This window comes from Petromyzon marinus, chromosome 10 (assembly GCF_048934315.1).
Source record: "Petromyzon marinus isolate PM22_M1 ecotype Great Lakes invasive population chromosome 10, UKy_Petmar_22M1.pri1.0, whole genome shotgun sequence".
Taxonomy (NCBI): Eukaryota; Metazoa; Chordata; class Hyperoartia; order Petromyzontiformes; family Petromyzontidae; genus Petromyzon; species Petromyzon marinus.
The window spans coordinates 16002219-16020152 of NC_133676.1; the positions used below are offsets into that span (position 1 = coordinate 16002219).

Genomic DNA, 17934 nt, shown 5'->3' on the forward strand with positions numbered 1-17934 from the left:
AAACGGACCGTTGTCTGATTATTTATTATTCAGTATTTGTTTAATTTATGTCATTGCTGTCGACCTGCCAAGACGCCTTACAATAACTTGACTCGCAAAGAAGTTGGTGGATAAGTTTGTGTCATTCATTTGGGATTTTAACATTTGAAGTGTCTCCGTGCTCACGTAAGCATGCAGAAGTGCTCGTTGTATACTTTGGGTCTTCTGAGCAAGTTGTCGAAATTCCCGGTTCCTATGGCAAGGGCCAGTCTCCCCATGGGATGATCAAATGTAACTGAAATAAGAAATTTAAAAATATTTTTTTTAACACGCTTTAATGAAATGTACCGTACGAGTAATGGTAGAACTCCAGGAAGTGGCCCCGAAGCTTGCCATAACGTAAGGGACTGTGGTGATTTACAGCCAACGTGAGTTGAGCGTGGACAATTAGACCCAAGGCGAAACATAACATTTAAAAAAGATTGTTTAAAAATATTTTTATTTTATTTTTAATGATAGAATATAAAAAGTGTGGAAAAGAATGTTTTGAAATATGTTTTTTTTTTTTATGATAGAATATAGTATTGTCATCAGTATGACATAAGTATACACAGTTTGCAGTCGATACCACATTTGGAAGTGAGTTAAAATTTAGTTACAAGATTTGAGGATACAACGACAACAACAGAGTGAGTTAAATAAAAGCGTGTAAAAAAATACATCAACAATGAATAATGGTGCAAAGGCCAGGTTGTAGAGTAAAACCACATCGATCCCATCCTCTACTCCACTAAAATTAATTTTAGGTCATCCAAGTGTCAATATTCTTATTTCAATGCTGCAGCTTTAGATATGCTAATCCCTGTATTTTATCTGATATTGTGCTCACGAAATCTTCAACCACGAGCGTTTGTGCAAACAGAGAAAAAGGTTTGCCTTTCAGCCAGGAGGAGAAAAAAAAACTCCTGCCTGTGTGTTTACATTTACTTGGGAGATATTGGCCAGGGATTGGCACACTGCCTTATCAGCCCAATCATCCAGATGTGATCCCCGGTTATGTATAATGTTGGTAGACATTCGTATGTGAATCAAGCTTGGGCCCTCCCCGAGGTTGACTTGGGACTAAAATGAATACCTGGCGTGGCGCTTAACGATCATTTCAGAATGTATTTCTACTCTTCCTTTCTTTGCGTGGCACTGATTTTGAATGATTTCGTCTCTCATTACACCATTTGCATGTCAACTCTCGTGTACCATCCTTATTCTAGCTCTCTCTGTTGCTCGTTCCTTTTCGTTGTAGTCTTACGGCACCGCTAGGCAAAGCTGGCTAAGTAATGGTGCTTCCAAACACCAGACACTGGTCGATAATAAGGACAATTTCAGCAACATTGCCAGCTCAAATTACGATTTGTAGAGGCGTGTGAATTATGCCCACTGGCAGCTGGTAATAAGTAGTCGGCCTCCAGATTCTACGTACGGTGGCGAGAGCGATGCTTACAACAGCGAGCAGAGCGCCGGGCAGCGGTAACACAGCGACTGCCTGTCACTGGATGTGCAGCCAGCTCAGCTTATTGACAATCGTGACCACATCACTTCTCTCTGTCCCGTTGACCTCCCTATCAGAGAGGCTTCACCACTTCCCATGGTGTCACTTGGCACCCAGCCGGCGCAGGCACCGTGGCTACATCGCCGCAGCTCCGTGCCGAATGGTGGACATGTAGTCAAATTCGCGTGTACGTGTGGGGGTCCATCGGGAGTTGCTGAGGGTGTATTTATGTTTGTGCAGGAGGCATGCAGGCCCTGGCTTTGCACATGAACAACCCCAGCCCACGTCTCGTGCAAAACTGCTTTTGGACCCTGAGGAACCTGTCCGACGCGGCCACAAAGCAGGTGAGCAAGTCGTTTCCTCCTTACGGAAATTAGACTCTCATGTCGGCAACTCCTCAACAGTGGGGACGTGCGGAAGTGGCCGGGTGGTTAATATAGCTACTCTTTAGCCACCCAGTCACCTCTTTCCGCAGCTGCTTTGCGTTGTCGTCTTGGTTCCGCGATGGCGTACACGTACTTCATCAGACTCGAATCGGAAGAAAAACTGAAGACGTACACCTGCGTCATCGGAATGGGAAAGGGTTAAAGGCCACACTGGGAATCTGTGTTTCTGCTGTCACCTGTGCAGGAGGACATGCAGGAGCTGCTGCACATGCTTGTGGAGGCGCTGAGCTCTCGGGACTTGAGTCTGGTGACGTGCGCCGCAGGGACGCTCTCCAACCTCACCTGCAACAACTCCAACAACAAACTCGCAGTCTATCAGGCACGGCCGGACACACACGTGCGCATGCGTGTGTGCGTGCACGTGGGTGTCTGTCTCATGCGCGTGTGTTTACATGTGTGTGCCTCCCAAGTAGTGGGGAGCTGTGGTGCAGCGATTAGCGCCACGCCGCGCTACGAACCTGGTGGCCCGAGTTCGATTCCCGCTCACGGTGAACACCAGTGACGAGTATCTGAATCGGTCCTGGCCCTTTCCTAGGTCAACTCAGCCTGAAATCAGTACCTGGTGCGATATGGAAACAACGATACTCGGGAGACAAAGGCAGCTGTGCGTGGTGCTGACCACCCTCGTGTGCCGTGCCAGCCTTCATAGGTGCTCACTAACAGCACTTGCCCCAACAGTCTGTCAAGGCTGTATGGGGGATTTTGGTCTTTGTGCCTCCAAGTATGTGTGCATCTGTGTGCGTGCATGCACGTGCAGAGAGCAGCACTAGGGAGACAAAGGCAGCCATCTCGATGTCGTGCTGGCCATACCAGCCTCACTTATTAGCTTCCTTTATCAAGTTCTGTCATTTAACATAGTTAACTCCTGGTATATAAAACTAAACACCACCATCAAACATGATAGCCACTGCATTATGATGAAAAGGGATGACCGTCGATGGTCGAGACAAACGACGGAGTAGCAGCCAAAGGAGAGAGTAACTGCGGGGGAACCCCTTTTGCAGATGGGCGGCATCGAAGCTCTGCTGAACACCGTGGAGCACATGGGCGGGCACGAGGACATCCTCGAGCCGGCCGTCTGCGCCCTGCGTCACCTGACCAGCCGGCACCAGGACGCCGACATGGCCCAGTCTGCCGTGCGCGATAGCATGGGGCTGCCCCTCGTGGTGAAGCTGCTGCAGCCGCCCTCCAACTGGCCGTTGATCAAGGTGAGCGGAGAAGAGAGCGGAGAAAGTCCGCGGCACAGCGAGCGTTGGTTTAATTCAGCCGCCGGTGGCTGTAAGCCGATGAGGTTTGCCGACGCTCCCATGGGCGTGTTTTTTGGGGTTGTGCCGCACGTTGTCCGGGATGATATCTGACGAATCGCGCCTCGTGTTAGGCGCTTATTCAGGGCCAGAATTTAAATGAAATGTAGCTACTCAAGAGGAAAAACCTCCAGAGGGGTTTTGTCAGCGGTTTTGCAGCTGTGAAAATACGTGACAGGATGGCTCAGGAGTAGCTATATAACGATTCAGCCCCGACTGATTTGACCATTAGAGTTTCCAAATTGATGTCTTCTTTTTAGATCTTGTTTTATACGGTCTCATTATTTTCTGTTCTGTTATGCCCTGTCCATTCGACAGAATGTAACATTAACATATTAGTTGCATATAACTGACATACCATGTAAATAAGTAATTATCTCCCAGCATCATTTAATGCATGTGTTTAGAGAATTGACTTCAACCAGTAAATTAATTCATCATTGAATTACTTCTCAACGGGTTAATGGCTGTGTTTTTGCGCACCACTGACTCTGCTGATATATTACAATCTGCCATGTGTTTTCGCTGCCCATGATTAAACAAAGATAAATAAATGTAGTGAGTTGATGGTTTCAGCCCAGTCACCAATATTTGCCCATAAATAACTGTGATATTTAATTTAGTTTATTACTTCATTCAGCTTATTTTAAGTATAATGACGAAAACATCTTGGTTTTATAGCCACGCAAACAACATTATTTTCAATTTTCAAGGCATACATAAGATATGCTACCTGGTGTCGATAAGGGGCCTATTGGAGAGGCTTCAGAAGTAGTTCTGTGATATCAACTTCTGGGGGCCGTTCTCTAAGAATGCGAGCTTATTGCATTCGCTGTGAGAGTTGTGAATTTAAATTCACTTGTAACGTAGATTACCAAATAGAAAAATAATTTGGATGAAAGACATTTGCAGTCGAACGCATACGCACCCTTGTGTATATGTATGTACAATATGTCCGTATGCATGTGTGCGTGTGTGCCCGTGTGTGCATGCACGTGTCTGTGCGTTTACGTATGTGTGTGTGCGCGCCTGTGCGTTGGCTCGGCAGGCCGATGTGGGGCTCATCCGGAACCTGGCGCTGAGCTCGGCGAACCATGCTCCGATGCGCGACGAGGGCGTCGTCCATCGTCTCGCACAGCTGCTGATTCGAGCTCACCAGGACACCCTGCGCACAGCCTCAGGGACTCTCCCCCAGACCGTGGTGAGCACCCATCGGCGTCGTCGTCATCATCACCGTCATCGCCATCGTCTAGATTTCATTCTCAACAGAAGTAGACACAGCGGCATTGGGGACTCTTCCCCCAGCGACCGTGGTGAGCACTCATCTTCATCATTGTTTATTCGTAGAGTGTTAAGGATGTAATGAGTTTATTGAGATTTCTGGGAGACACGTGGAGGCTTTGAATTAAAATGTGACGTGAGCAAGAAACTGCAGGGCTGCACCTTTGCCTTTTTACCTCTTTCAGTGGGTTGTCTGTGAATAGATCGCCCTGTGTATATTGTCACGTAAGAGCACGGTGAGGCCGCTTCCTTGAAGCCTCCCGCGTTCTCGCGTGGCTTTTGAGCGGCGGTGGGCATTCACGGCCGGGTGTACTCCTCTGTGCAGGACGGGATCCGGATGGATGAGATCGTGGAGGGCTGCACGGGCGCGCTGCAGATCCTCGCCCGTGACCCCACGAGCCGCACGCTCATCACCAGCCTCAACGTCATCCCCATCTTCGTGCAGGTGCGGCCGCTCGCTTCGTCGGTCCACAGGGGGTGCGCCACCGGCCCTCCGCGGCCACAAATTCCATTTTTTTGGTGTTTTCGTAATGCCAGGCTGTGACGGGGAGGCGCTTTTGTTTCACGGACGAGTAGAGTTCGCCAACAAGAGCGTTGTTTGCTGTGTGGTTTTATACAATTAAGTCAACGGTGGGTCTCTAGTAGATAGATCAGACCCGGCCATGCCAATATGGAATTTCCCCTTCAGGCTCAGGTCTGCCGATGGAAATGCCCACCACGCAACAACGCTAGTTCTAGCAGGGGAACACTGTGACGTTCGACTCGTACATTTGCTTATAATTAACTCTGAAGCATTAGAACTCATGGGTAATGTATTTCTGGAATGCAAACTTAAAAATGTGCCTAGCATCCTCAGCTACAACTCCCCAAGTCTCATCCCAAAGCCCGTCAGCATCGAGACTTCTCGTCCACAGCGCCCCCTTCGCTCACCCCACCCCAATCCCTCCCGCAAATCCCCCCCCTCCTCCTCCACACTGCAGTTCATGGGAAACTTCAAAGAGTGAGAGTGTCAGCAACAGACAGACGCCTATTTAGAGTTGGACTTGTTAAGGCTGCCCTGTGTCACTGGGTCACTGCGCACCCTGCTTTTTAAACAGCTTCTTGATTTGCGGAAAGCCACGAGGAGCTAATGGTGCATAGTGTTCACGCTGTGCATGTGTGTAGGACGTGGTATGTAGTTTAAACATGGTGAGAGTGTCGCCACCGTGCTCTAATGAGCATTGGGTAGCGCTCATCTCCATTGGCCGTGCTGAGTCAGTGGTGAGAATCTATTGATTGGACAACCACTGTTGGTTTCCTTAAAAGGCGTACTTATTTTATTGAGTGAGCAAATCTTCGGTTTTATCTCGCGACCTTCCAATCTGAACTCTCATGGCCTTCTGATTGTGCTGAATTCGGCATCGGGTGGTATGAGTCACCAGTGTTGGTTTTGAGCCAGGAGTGGAAATTCCACATTCACATGGCAGGCACCAGTATTCACACAGTACAACCACAATGTTATCCAATCAAGTTTCCCACACCTCAGATTAGCACGGTTGACTACGCACGGTGTGAAAGAAGTTCAACTTACATTCAAGCGCTCTTTCAAAGGGGCAAAACCACAAATGTCATAGCATTGTTCCGTGCAATTTGACTTCTTTACTCCATTGACGCTTTGTAGATGATCTCTACCATCCTGCCATATTTATATGAGAATTATATTAACGGACAGTCAGCGTTGAAACAATCAACACCCACACTCTGCCCGTGCATGTTGTGTGTGTCTCCCTTGTGTGTATGTATGTTGCACTTATTTCGCACCGTACATAGCCAACTGTGGTAATCGGATTAGGTGCGATTAGCACGGTTGGTGGAGGGCCTTCTGCCAGGAGTGGCACGAGAAAGCAATTGCAGGACTGCACTTTTACCTTATAGATATGCGTGCTGACTCTGTTGATGGGGTGGCACTCATCTCTGCCTTCGAGTCTTGTGCCACTGCCTTATGCCACTGCCTTGTGCCACTGACAACCGTACTATTCAGCATCAGAATTATGTTTATTTATACTGGAGGAATCCGATGAGCTATGAAGCTCTTTTTCACAGATGTCCAGTTGGGGCGCAGGTCAGAACGTTACAACAACAAACAACAGAAAAACACCATAGGAGTGCAAGGTGTAGGAACCGTAAACAAATCACTTAAACAAAGTATGCAAATGAAACTAAACTCTTTCTATCTTACCAGGTAAAGCCCACTGAGCTATTAGCTTCGTTTTCAGCAGCGACCTGGCCACACATGATAGCAGCTCAACGAAGTGGCTCATCGTCATCGTCGTCATCGTCGTCGACACGTGGACATGTACAGCAGCAGCAGCAGCAGCCAACGCGTGCCGCCCCCCACTCCCCCCTTGCCCCCGTGCGCAGCTCCTCTTCTCCCCGAACGAGAACGTGCAGCGCGTGGCGACGGGCGTGCTGTGCGAGATGGCGCAGGACAAGGACGCGGCCGACGCCATCGACGCCGAGGGGCCCAACCCCATCCTCACCGAGTTGCTGCACTCGCGCAACGAGGGAGTCGGTAGGAGACGCGCGAAACAACTCCCAACGCGCGAAACAACTCCCACCGCGCGAAACAACTCCCAACGCGCGAAAGGTTGCCCGAGTTGGGAATAGAGCCCGCCGGAGCCCTTCTTGCCGTGAGGCAAGAGTGTTTCCACTGCTCCCACCCTGCCACGTTAGTTCTAAAAGGCAGACTGTATGTACGTACGTTGAACTTCTTTTGCACCGTACGCAGCCAGCTGTGCCAATCGGAGGGGCCCACGTGTGTGTGTGTGCGTGTGCGCGCACGTGTGCGAACGGGGGGTGTGGCTGATTGTTATATTGCAGGGCGGGATGACGACGGCTTGGTGGAGAACTTGATCCAGCTGTGCATAGATCACGGCTGCTGTTGATGATTCTTCTTTCGTGTGGCAGGAGGGAAAATATGCCGTTTTGAAATGTGTTGTAGTTGAATGCTTCGTGTTTAGACCGACCCAAGGGGGCAGTAGACGCTATGTGTATTGCAGCGATACGGCCAGGATGTCGCATGGACGGTGCATTAGTTGCCGATTAACATGATCGTTTGGACTTCAGAGTCGCAGTGAACGGGCATCTCCCACGTTGCGCTCGAGCGCCGTTTAGCGAGGTCCATAGTTGCCGTGGGAGAGAGAAGCCCCGTTGCTTCCAGTCGGGTCCTCAACGAGGTTTACGTTTGCCACGCCCCGTGACGATTGATGATAACGGCGATCAGTTAACCTCCTCTGGTAACAGATTTCCTCGAATGTATGTATCTATGTTGAACTTCTTTACGTAGCCAACCGCGCTAATCGGAGGTGCAGGGGAAGGACAACACACTAAGCACAAAAAACAGTTCTAAAGAAATTAATTCTCCTTGAGGGTTTACAAGCATTAATGCAATCTTGTGTGAAGTATTTTTAACTCTCGCCCCGCTCTCCCCGTCGTGCCCACCCTGCCGTGGCCCCCGTAGCCACGTACGCGGCCGCCGTGCTGTTCCGCCTCTCTGAGGACAACCCGCAGGACTTCCAGAACCGCTTCTCGTCCAGCTCGCTCTTCCGGCCGGACAACCAAAGCTGGCAGCAGGAAGTGAGACCCCGCTAGGCCAAACAAAAAAAGACATCGATCCCCCCCCCCCCCCCCCCGTAATCTTCGCAGAATGTAGGGGGCAAGTGCTGTTAGCGAGGAGCACCTATGAAGGCCGACATGGTACACGAGGGGGTGGGTGATCAAGACCACACCTGGCCGCCTTTGTCTCCCTAGCGGAGATGTTTACTGCACACGGTACCAATTACTAATTCAATGCTGAGTCGACCTAGGGGAGGCCGAGGACCAGTTCATATCATCGTCACTGGTGTTGGCCATGAGCGGGAATCGAACTCGGGTCCCCTGGTTCGTAACGCAGCGGACTAACTGCTGCACCACCGCTCCCACACACATACTCACACTTAAGTAACGTTATCAATGAAACAAAGAAAATTATATACGCACCACTGCAGACTCTTTTCGATTCAGGCAAAGTAGAGAGGACATTCTGCTGTGAAGATCGGCCCTCGCCCAACATGTCACCCTGTATACATGTTGTCCCTAGGCCAGCGTCATTGACGCACGTATTGAGTTATTGTTTAACTCCCTGATGCATGAGGTATTAAAGCTAAAACCCCTGCCCCCCCCCCCCCCCCAGAACAAATGTTTGGTTTAATTAGATTTTAGGAGTCAATGCGTTGACAGTGTTTCGTATCATTTCATGCCATAGTCATACATTGCCATGACGCACAGTTGACATGATGCACGAGAGGGTCAAATTAGCAGCTCAGCCATAAAGTGGACAGGTAGATCAATCCGATCGTATTCACAATCTGGCCCGGTGACACTGTGGTTAGAGAACTCAACTTGCAATCAAAATGTCAGCCCACAATATCTTGGGGCTGTATAAAATAGCTACCACTTTGTGTAATCGGACAAGAGGAATTGTTCTCGGTGATTTGCCCCATCAGAAGAATGAGGAATTACCACCACTGGCCCAGGGCCATCAACAGAGTTGAGCGTCCTGCGTCATACATGATTGTGCTTGAATATCAAAATACTAAATGTTTTTAATTTTTTATAAATATTGCGGAATCTTGGATGTAGAATCACATTCGACATATCCATCATTTGATGAGCCAAATATGAGAGCTCCATCATATCAGGAACAGTATCACTCAGCCACCCTCTATTAGTTCTGTGTATTATGGTATTCATCACCACCATCGGCGGCCGTGATCAATCTACTGGTGAATGAACGCCTTCCAAAGCCGTTGCCAATTCTTGTCTCAATAACTGATTTCTGTTTCTGCAGGGCGGTGAAATCGACTTGATGATTCCTGCTGAGTATTATCAAGACGGTATGTTGGTTGCAACCTTTTAATTAGAGCAAAGCAACCACACATCTCTTAATTGTGCTCACATTTGAAGGATTAATTTAAGTGAGAGAGCTAAGCTACCTACACACACAGATACACACACATACACACATGCACACACATGCACACACATACACACATACACACACACACGTACACACATACACACACGTACACACGTACACACATACGCACACGTACACACATACACACACACACACGTTTGCACGTTTGTTGGGAATTCAGATCCTTTACATTGAGCATCCTGGTAGTATAAAGTGATGATAAGTGCATTGTTCAAACTTGCATTCTAAATCCCTTTTACATTTGTATTGCTTAGGATTAAACAAAATGAGATAAAACATGTTTATTTTGTGATTATGAAGGTTTAAAACAATGAGCACCGATCACTCAGGATTTAGTGATAACAACAATTTACGTTTATAAGGCACCCTTAAGCAATGGCTCTCGGAGCGCCACTTCAGTTGCAACCCACAGTTGAAGCGGCGACGATGATGGGGGAAGACGGCCGAGCGTGGTGTCTTGTATCTGGAACGAGAGAGCTTTGTGCAGCGCTTGCTTCTCACGCTGCCGACTCTCTTCCAATCCCCACTGGCTTCGATGCGCCCAACCGAGATGTTAACAGAGCTCGTTTCCCGTTAATCCGTGGCTGCTCTGCCTCCCGCATGCCTTCGGTGTGGGGCCTTGAAAAGCGTGGAGAGGCCGTGGTTGTCCTAACCCACTTGCCTCTTGCCCTGCTCTGCTTTTTTTCCCTTCATCCTTTTGCTTCATTATCCGTTTAATTTACCCTCCATTAACAATGCCTGCGCTGTACGTTGCCCTCTTGCCTTCGTCCCCTGCCCCGTCTCCCATGGCTTTCCTCGTCATTCACCGTCTCCCTTTCCTCGTCTCTTCCATCGTATCACGAGTCCCTCGTCCTTTCCTTGTCTCCCTTCTGCTTTGTCGTCCCTGAACCACGTCCTTCCTTCCTTGGCTCGTCATCAATCTACGTTCTCCAACCCCTTCCACCGACGTTCTTCTCATCTCTTTCCCCATCCCTCTCTCCCTACCGTGCCTCACGCCTCGTTTCTCGCCCTTTTTTTTCCCTTCCATCCATTTCCCTTCCATCCATTTCCCTGACCTTGACGTAAAAACCTCAAAACCATTCAACCGCTCATCTTAACCCTCGCAGGTGCCCTGCTCCCCGCACGCTACCCCAGCCACGCTCCAGCCCCTCCCCCCGGTGCTACCCCCTACCCCTCTTCCCACGCTGGCTCCGAGCACGGCTTGGCCTATCCCTCCGCTGGCGGGGGAGGGTTCTCCGACGGCGATCTGTTCTGGGCCATGTCCGAGCTGACACGCGCGGGGTCCAACTACGCCTCCGAGCCTCCCACCCCCGGCAGCGTGTTCGCCGCTGGCCCGGCGTCTCAGGCCGTGCCCGATCGCCGGGGCTTGCCTCACGACGGCCACTAGCGGCCCCTCAACCCGCTCTCTGGTTCGCGCGCGGCGCTCCCGTCGATCCAATCGAATGAAGCGATCGCTCCAATCTCGCGTGCGACGCTCCCGTTGATTCAATCAGCCCAAGCGATCGTTCCGATTGTCATTTTGCAAGGTGGCGGGGTGTCGGTGTTACCAGATCGGAGTTGGAAGTTGCGTTGATTTTAGTTTTCGCGCACGGCGCGGTGGCACATTGCTGCGGAGGTGAGAACTGGTTGTCTATGTAGGTTTGTGAATCTCCCAACCCTGTTGGGCCACGAGGTAGCCTCGAGATGGCAGTACAGCAAGTTGGTTTGTGAACCCATCTGTGCGGGCCTCGTCAGTGTTACCCTTCGTGCACATGGGATTTTTCCGGGTGCTGTGGTTCCCTTCTGCATGCAAAGCGCTCGCTCGTTGCCATGGGATTGGCCAAGCATCCCAGTGCAAGGTCCCGATGGAAAATGTATGGCATTCGATGAGGCTTTCTGGATAAATAAATTACATTTTTAATTGGATTGGATTTGTTTTGGTTAGAATGCAAGGTTTGTAATTTGTAACACTTTAATAAATACATAGTTAAATTCTAGTTTATGTATATAGTTTAGTCTAATTTGTATCACTTTTAACAAAGAGCGATGCCTTCTTTGCAGGATTAACTCGTTCAGATGAATCATTGTAAATGCAGTGGGTTTTTCTTTTTCCTGCGCGATTTCCACATTAACGCTACGAGAAATAGATTGGTTCCTTGTTGTCTGTTGACAACAAAGCATCCTCCAGAATCTGGTAACACTGCCACGGGAACGAGATGCGCGTGGAACGGTGCTCATCACTGTGGGTCTTGAGCCAATGGTGGAACTTCCACATTCGCCGTGGTGGGGAAAGTTCCAACATTGGGCGACCACGTTTGACTGCCCGCAAAGTGGTAGTGACTTTCTCAACCCTGTCGAGATGAATGGCTGAGTTGACTTCCGCTATCAGGAACTGAACCCGACTTCTGAGCTCTTGAGTCTCACTGCAGTGCTACTCACCGGGGCTCATTATGGCCAAGATCCCTGGGTTCAAATCCAGGCTTCATTTCCCATTGAGTATTTCGGATCAAAGTCGGCACCCCACCACCATCGTTAACACTGTCTTACAAAAGCTGTGTGGTGCAGTTGAAGAGATGAAGTAATCGCGTGGTATGTAAATGTCAGCTCCCTTGATTCTGATGACTTTTTCATTCATAACAGAGATTTTTGAGTGCCATTGTGTGCAAGTCACCCCGCTGTATTATTTAGACAGCTTTGTTAATGATGCTGGTGGGGTGGTTCCTGATCTACGCTTGCACCCATTCGCCAGTGCGGTCCCCCAAGTTTTTATTTGCGTTGAAATCAGTTTGTAAAGTGTGGCGAATTTTATGGTATTGGCTCTCTCAACATTCCAAAGAAGAACACTCTTAAACATTCACTTATTTTGGCACAGCCCAGATCTTCGAACTGTAGAGCGTGATGCACACGCGGGGAAAACGCTCTTTGCCGTCTGGCGTTGGGTGAGAGAGACCGACTGAAGTGACTCAAGAGGTAATTCTGTGGCGTCGTCTTCACGAGTCCTTGACTTGAGGCAGCGCCCTGACGGGCTCAAGGAATTCTGGCAAGACGTTCCATCACCTTTATTCATGACTGTGTAATTGGGGATGACATACACATGCTTTACTGCAGCTTTGAGTGGCTATGGAATGCCCACGGTGTGGCTAAGCTTCGAAGGTACAGGTGCGTGTGTTCCCCTGGGGGAGTTTGCAGTGTTTGGTGATTCAGTTTCTGCAGTTGCCCAATGGTATATTGAAAATATATATGTGTGTGTGTGGTGTTGGCTGAACATTTTATTTCAAAATCCATCAAAATAATTTACAATAGGAGGTCATTGTGCACTGGCTACGAAAGCTGCAACCTCTACATTGTGAAAAACAAATCCACAAATTTAAATACTCTAATTACTGTCCCACTATAAAAGGCGATTTTACCCAGCTAACTGTCGAAAGATAGGTCATTCATCCCAATGGGCTTTTATTTATTTGCTTAATGACCGTCGGTCGGATTATGACCTCGTGTCATCAACTCCGTTCGCAATTGTTACATTTTCTGATGCGATCTTCATCATCGAGATGAGTCGAGTTCCTTTAAACAATGAAGGAAACATTGATAGCTACACGTGAAGCTGTGATGATGACCCGAGTCTTGTGGATATTACTGGCTATTAACATGTCAAAACCTATGAGAAAATCAGGCAAGGCCCAATACTTTACAAATGCAGTCCTCACTGCTGGTGGCATCACACACTCTTAACCATACTAACAACTTTTTCTGTGATGATGCTGATGCTGCATTTGGACTGCACCTGTAAATTATCGATGCATATTGCGAGAAGTCTCATGACAGCGCAGGTTATAGGTTCAGCAACAGAGTCAACGGAGAGTCACTGTGTAGTCTTGAGGAAGGTTCAGAATAGATATATTTGTATTTCTATCCATTGGCACGCAACATTTACCTCCGATTGGCACGGTTGGCTACATACGGTGCGAAAGAGGTTCGATATGCATACATTTGCTAAGATCTATATGTTGGTCATTTTCACATATTGTCCAAAATTTCACAATGGATATATAGTTCGATATGGATATGATGTATATTTTGTTCAATGCATATTGGAGCCCATTGAGGCATCTGAGTAATATCAAGTTTTTTTTGGATACAGCAGAGGACACCTTATAGAGGGAGCCAACTGTTTTTTTTGTCATTGTTACAATCGATATGAAAGATTAGGAAGATGTCGATACCAGTAAGTTAAAAAGGTTAAATAGGAATACAGCAGAAGCTGAATATGAGCACAACTCTTTGGGAGTAAGACCACGTGTGCCCATATACGACATGGCCTTCTGCCTTCCCCTACCACTGCAATGCAAGCCTATGTTGCTTACCAGAACTGTGCTAATATAAGGTGTGCTTATATCCAGATTCCGTATGACATTTAAATGTTTGCCGAAGCTGAAGCGGTGACAGTATTTTCACGATCAAAGCGCAAAGTGCAGCTAAATCCAAAATGTGAGATGCTCCTCTCTATGTTGCATGGTCCATTCGTTGTGCGAGATTGACGTGATGGCTGAAGGGAACGCGCACAACTATTTCAGGGCTCTCACGAGTGTCTCCCTCTCAAGCAGGTGAAGTGGAGGCGTGGTGAGGAGGGGACTGGACGGACCACCGAGGACGAGAGGACGGATCTGGCCACGATTGCAACCCAAATGAATGGTCTCCCTCCTGCTACTATAAAAACCATAATCGCCCATGGCAAAATCAAACATGCAGTAGACACTTGTGAATGGTATTCAATCAGCGGAGGGGGGGTTAGCCTTCGAATATTAGGATGCACACGCACACCTGCATTCACAACCAGAAGTGTTTTCTGCTGTACGCTGCAGCATTGAATTGACCTTTATTTGGCATTCAGAAAGCACGATTTTCGTTCCAAAAGCTTGTTTGGAATAGATATAATTGGCAGGTAATGGCATCAAGATTGCTTGTGTAATGTGATACTGCATTCCTGAAAGTGCCAAACAAGTAATTGTACAATAATATCCTCTGCACTTTTAATGCCATCTGCAAGCTGTCATCTGTTGCCTGCAGTGGTTATGCTAATGACGAAAAATGCAGGCAGTGTGCCTCCTAATGTTCCTGGATATATGTAGAGTTTAACGTGAGTACCATATTGGGAATTTTGCCACGGAATTGTCCCGAGTGTTGTAGTTGGGCTCATGCCAGTCAGAGCACACTGTCGGCACCGCCGACATCCTGGGTTCACATCCCGGCAAACAACTGTTGTTGAACAAGGCACTTCATGTTTAGCGAGCCTGTGGAATCCCCCCAGTCACCAATCGCTGCAGATGTCTTATCTTCAACTCGCCTGCTATTTTAAATGCCTTATCCGCAGAATAGTGGTCCTGAGCCCCATAGAAGATCAGTCGGTTGAACACACAGCTCAAGAGCGCAATCTTGAGATTTGGATGAGATGGACCCTTGAAGGATATTAAGTGAAGATCTATGATATGACATGGATTTGCTGTGTAGAGTGAGCTCTGTAAAGGAAAATTGCTTCACTCGTTTTTTTTGCCGATAGCACAATTGAGATGAAAAAAAAACGAAGTGCCCCTCCCGCCCCCTTCCTCAAGCAAGGGATGGGGGTGGCGCTTGCCTCGATCCGTGGCCCTGAGTTGCTGGTGGTGATGGGCGGCCTGGTCTCCAAAGCATGGCCACGATTGACTTTCCATGAAGTGGTTCTTATTTTATGGATGCTGGAGGAAAGATGGACTGAGTCACCCCCCCACCACCACCACCACCTAATACTACCAGGTGAAGTATGCTGACCACAGCACCACTCGGCAGTTGGTAAATCATGAAACGTGGAACAGTAAAGGGAACCAGTTGACAGGGCACTTGTGCCAGCGAGAATATTAGTAGGGCTTCGCGGGTTATTTGTTATCACCAGATTGCTTTAGTCATCGCAAACGCATCACGTGGAATTTGCCGTAATAACGTTTTAGCACACATGCAGTTGCTTTGCACACCAAAATAGGTGTGGGGTGAGGGATGCGTTCGAGTAGTTACAAAATCGTTCTCTGGGCCGGTTTTGTCCGTGGGTCATGTTGTAGGGCACTTCTGGAGTTTATTTTTGTTTGACATGCTAATTGATGAGTAGTGCATTTAGCCACTGCCTTCCCAGACAAGAGGCCAGATTTTAAGGTGATCAGTTTCTTTTTTTTAGGTGAAAACGTCCCCCAACGTCTCAATTCCAGGGGAGCGTGGGGTCGTCGTCATCACTCGGAATCGATGCTCCGCGCTGTTGGATTAAGGCAAAGAGACGAATATTTGTTACGTGGACTCTACCAATAATGTGTCTTGGGAAAGCTTTCAAATTTTAGAGAGGTGACTTTTGGGTTTTATATAAAATTCTGTTTTATCTGCCTATATGTTGATACAAAAGATGATGGTATGTTAAATGTCATTTTAGTTATTTTTTTTCAGTTGCTTTTGTTAAGTTTGTAAAGCCTGTGGTTGTGTGCATTCCTAATAAAGAATCTGCTCATTCTATACCTGTACACCGCGGTTTATTATCAATAATGAGTGACAAACTTGTCAAATTGCCGTTCGGTCGGTGTTCGAGTGCAATGGTTGGAGCGCTTGGCTCGCGATCACAAGGGTAAGGGGAGTTCAAATTACCATTCGGGTGCCAAGTTTGCCTGTTATCTGATCGGAGATGGTAAAATTAGGAACGTGTGTGCAGGCCACATGGACTGCCGCCACCTGTCACGGTAATCTGGCATACAATTGCTCATAAAGCGATTACAGATTTTGTTCTATTTGCGTTCATTCCTGCGAGGGATGTTACCGTGGTTTTTAATGGTCAGCACGCTGACCGGTCTCCTGTTGCGGGCAGTTGAAACAACGTGGCGAGTTCCTTGAACCTCCCTCGCCTACTGACCGATTGACGCCACCCCATGAGCTCTGATGATGTCGCTACTGCGCTACTTGCAGGAGGCTCACGCCGCGGTGATGCCACACGGCTCAGTCGTGACCCGCGCCAGCCAAACATGAAAGAGCCCGACGCTCTGTGTGATGTCGAATGTGCCACGTAATGAGCACGCGCGCACGCACGTGAGGACATTTGCTGCCATTTCTATTCCGGTATTGCCCGTTCCAAACTGGCAGTTTGTGAGAGCCCTTTGAAGCCACCTTGTTAGTTTTTATTATATATTTTTTTTATTTTCGTCATCAAATATTCGATTTAGAGTCTTAATCACAAAACCGCGGTTGATTGTATTTCCTTCCCCGCATTCCAGGCAACTTCGGAAAGTGGTGCACATTATTCAGGGATTCATTGCTCAAGGAATAGTTACCATGAGCCCCCAACCTCCTTCGAAAAAAAGTAAGTTGAGAGAAATATGAAGAAAACCGATGCTCACCAGACTTGGCTCTCAGTCACTTCCACGCATTCCCACAGTCTGTATGTTGAGCTTCTTTCGCACCGTACGTAGCCAACCTTGCTAATCGGCGGGGCGGGGGAAGGACAACAACTACAAACAAAAGCAGTTATGAATAAATCCGTTTTCAATTTAGATTTAAAAGTGCCTTGCTCCAGTGGCTTCCCAATATCGAAAGGAAGAGCATTCCAGACGGCCGCAGAAGCGCATCTGAAAGCAAGCGATGCGGTGACCGTCTTTGTTCGATGGCCAGCAAAAAAGACAATCACCTGATGATAGTGTGGGACGTGTGAATGAGGGGTTTGAAGAGCGAGAAAAAGGATTATTTCACACAATTCTCGGAACATCCACCAACCAAGTGCATTGCGCTTCAAGGTAATGGTGCAGAAAAACAACAGTTTTTTTTTTTATCAAGGTCACTCTAATTGAGGCCCTGAGACATCCAAGCAGGGATGGGATCTTAACGAATGGGCCTCGTGCCAACCTTTGCTTCTGACTCTTTGCCATTAAATGTCATCCTTGCCTCACCCGGTCACCTGTAACACATCAACCAAGGTCACCTGTAACACATCAACCAAGGTCACCTGTAACATCAACCAAGGTCACCTGTAACACATCGATCAAGGTCACCGGCACAGCTGTACCAGATATTCGTAATGGGAAGAGACATCAATGGCTCTGCAGGGGGGAGCTTGGAAAGGGATGCAATGGGCTGCTGGAGGCTGGATTAGTGTTCGGTGCAAGGCAGCGGTGGTGTTTTTCATTAGGCAGCCTTCTCAGTGGATGCCACGTTTGTGTGACATTGCAGCGCACGGTTTTGCATTACGCTCGACGTAACAGACACATGCAAATCAAGGGCACGGAATGTCACGTGGCTCAATTAAGTGCAAAACGTGTGCTGCCTAGGTGTGATGGTCGGCACACTGGACTTGCAATCCAGAGGTAGCAGGTTTCGATCTCCCGC

At 48.2% G+C, this 17934-nt stretch overlaps 1 protein-coding gene across 1 annotated transcript in view; it reads left to right on the forward strand.

Moving 5' to 3' along the window:
* Positions 1-16080, forward strand: part of LOC116940830 (catenin beta-1-like) — a 46107-nt gene extending 30027 nt beyond the window's left edge. Inside the window, exons 8-17 of the mRNA XM_032951062.2 lie at positions 1766-1869; positions 2156-2290; positions 2976-3179; positions 4324-4476; positions 4882-5001; positions 6957-7107; positions 8056-8171; positions 9424-9469; positions 10680-10982; positions 14154-16080. Coding sequence (XP_032806953.1) covers positions 1766-1869; positions 2156-2290; positions 2976-3179; positions 4324-4476; positions 4882-5001; positions 6957-7107; positions 8056-8171; positions 9424-9469; positions 10680-10960 — 1310 coding nt within the window. The 3' untranslated portion in view covers positions 10961-10982; positions 14154-16080. The remainder of the gene's footprint in view (positions 1-1765; positions 1870-2155; positions 2291-2975; positions 3180-4323; positions 4477-4881; positions 5002-6956; positions 7108-8055; positions 8172-9423; positions 9470-10679; positions 10983-14153) is intronic.
* The last annotated feature ends 1854 nt before the right edge of the window (positions 16081-17934 follow it).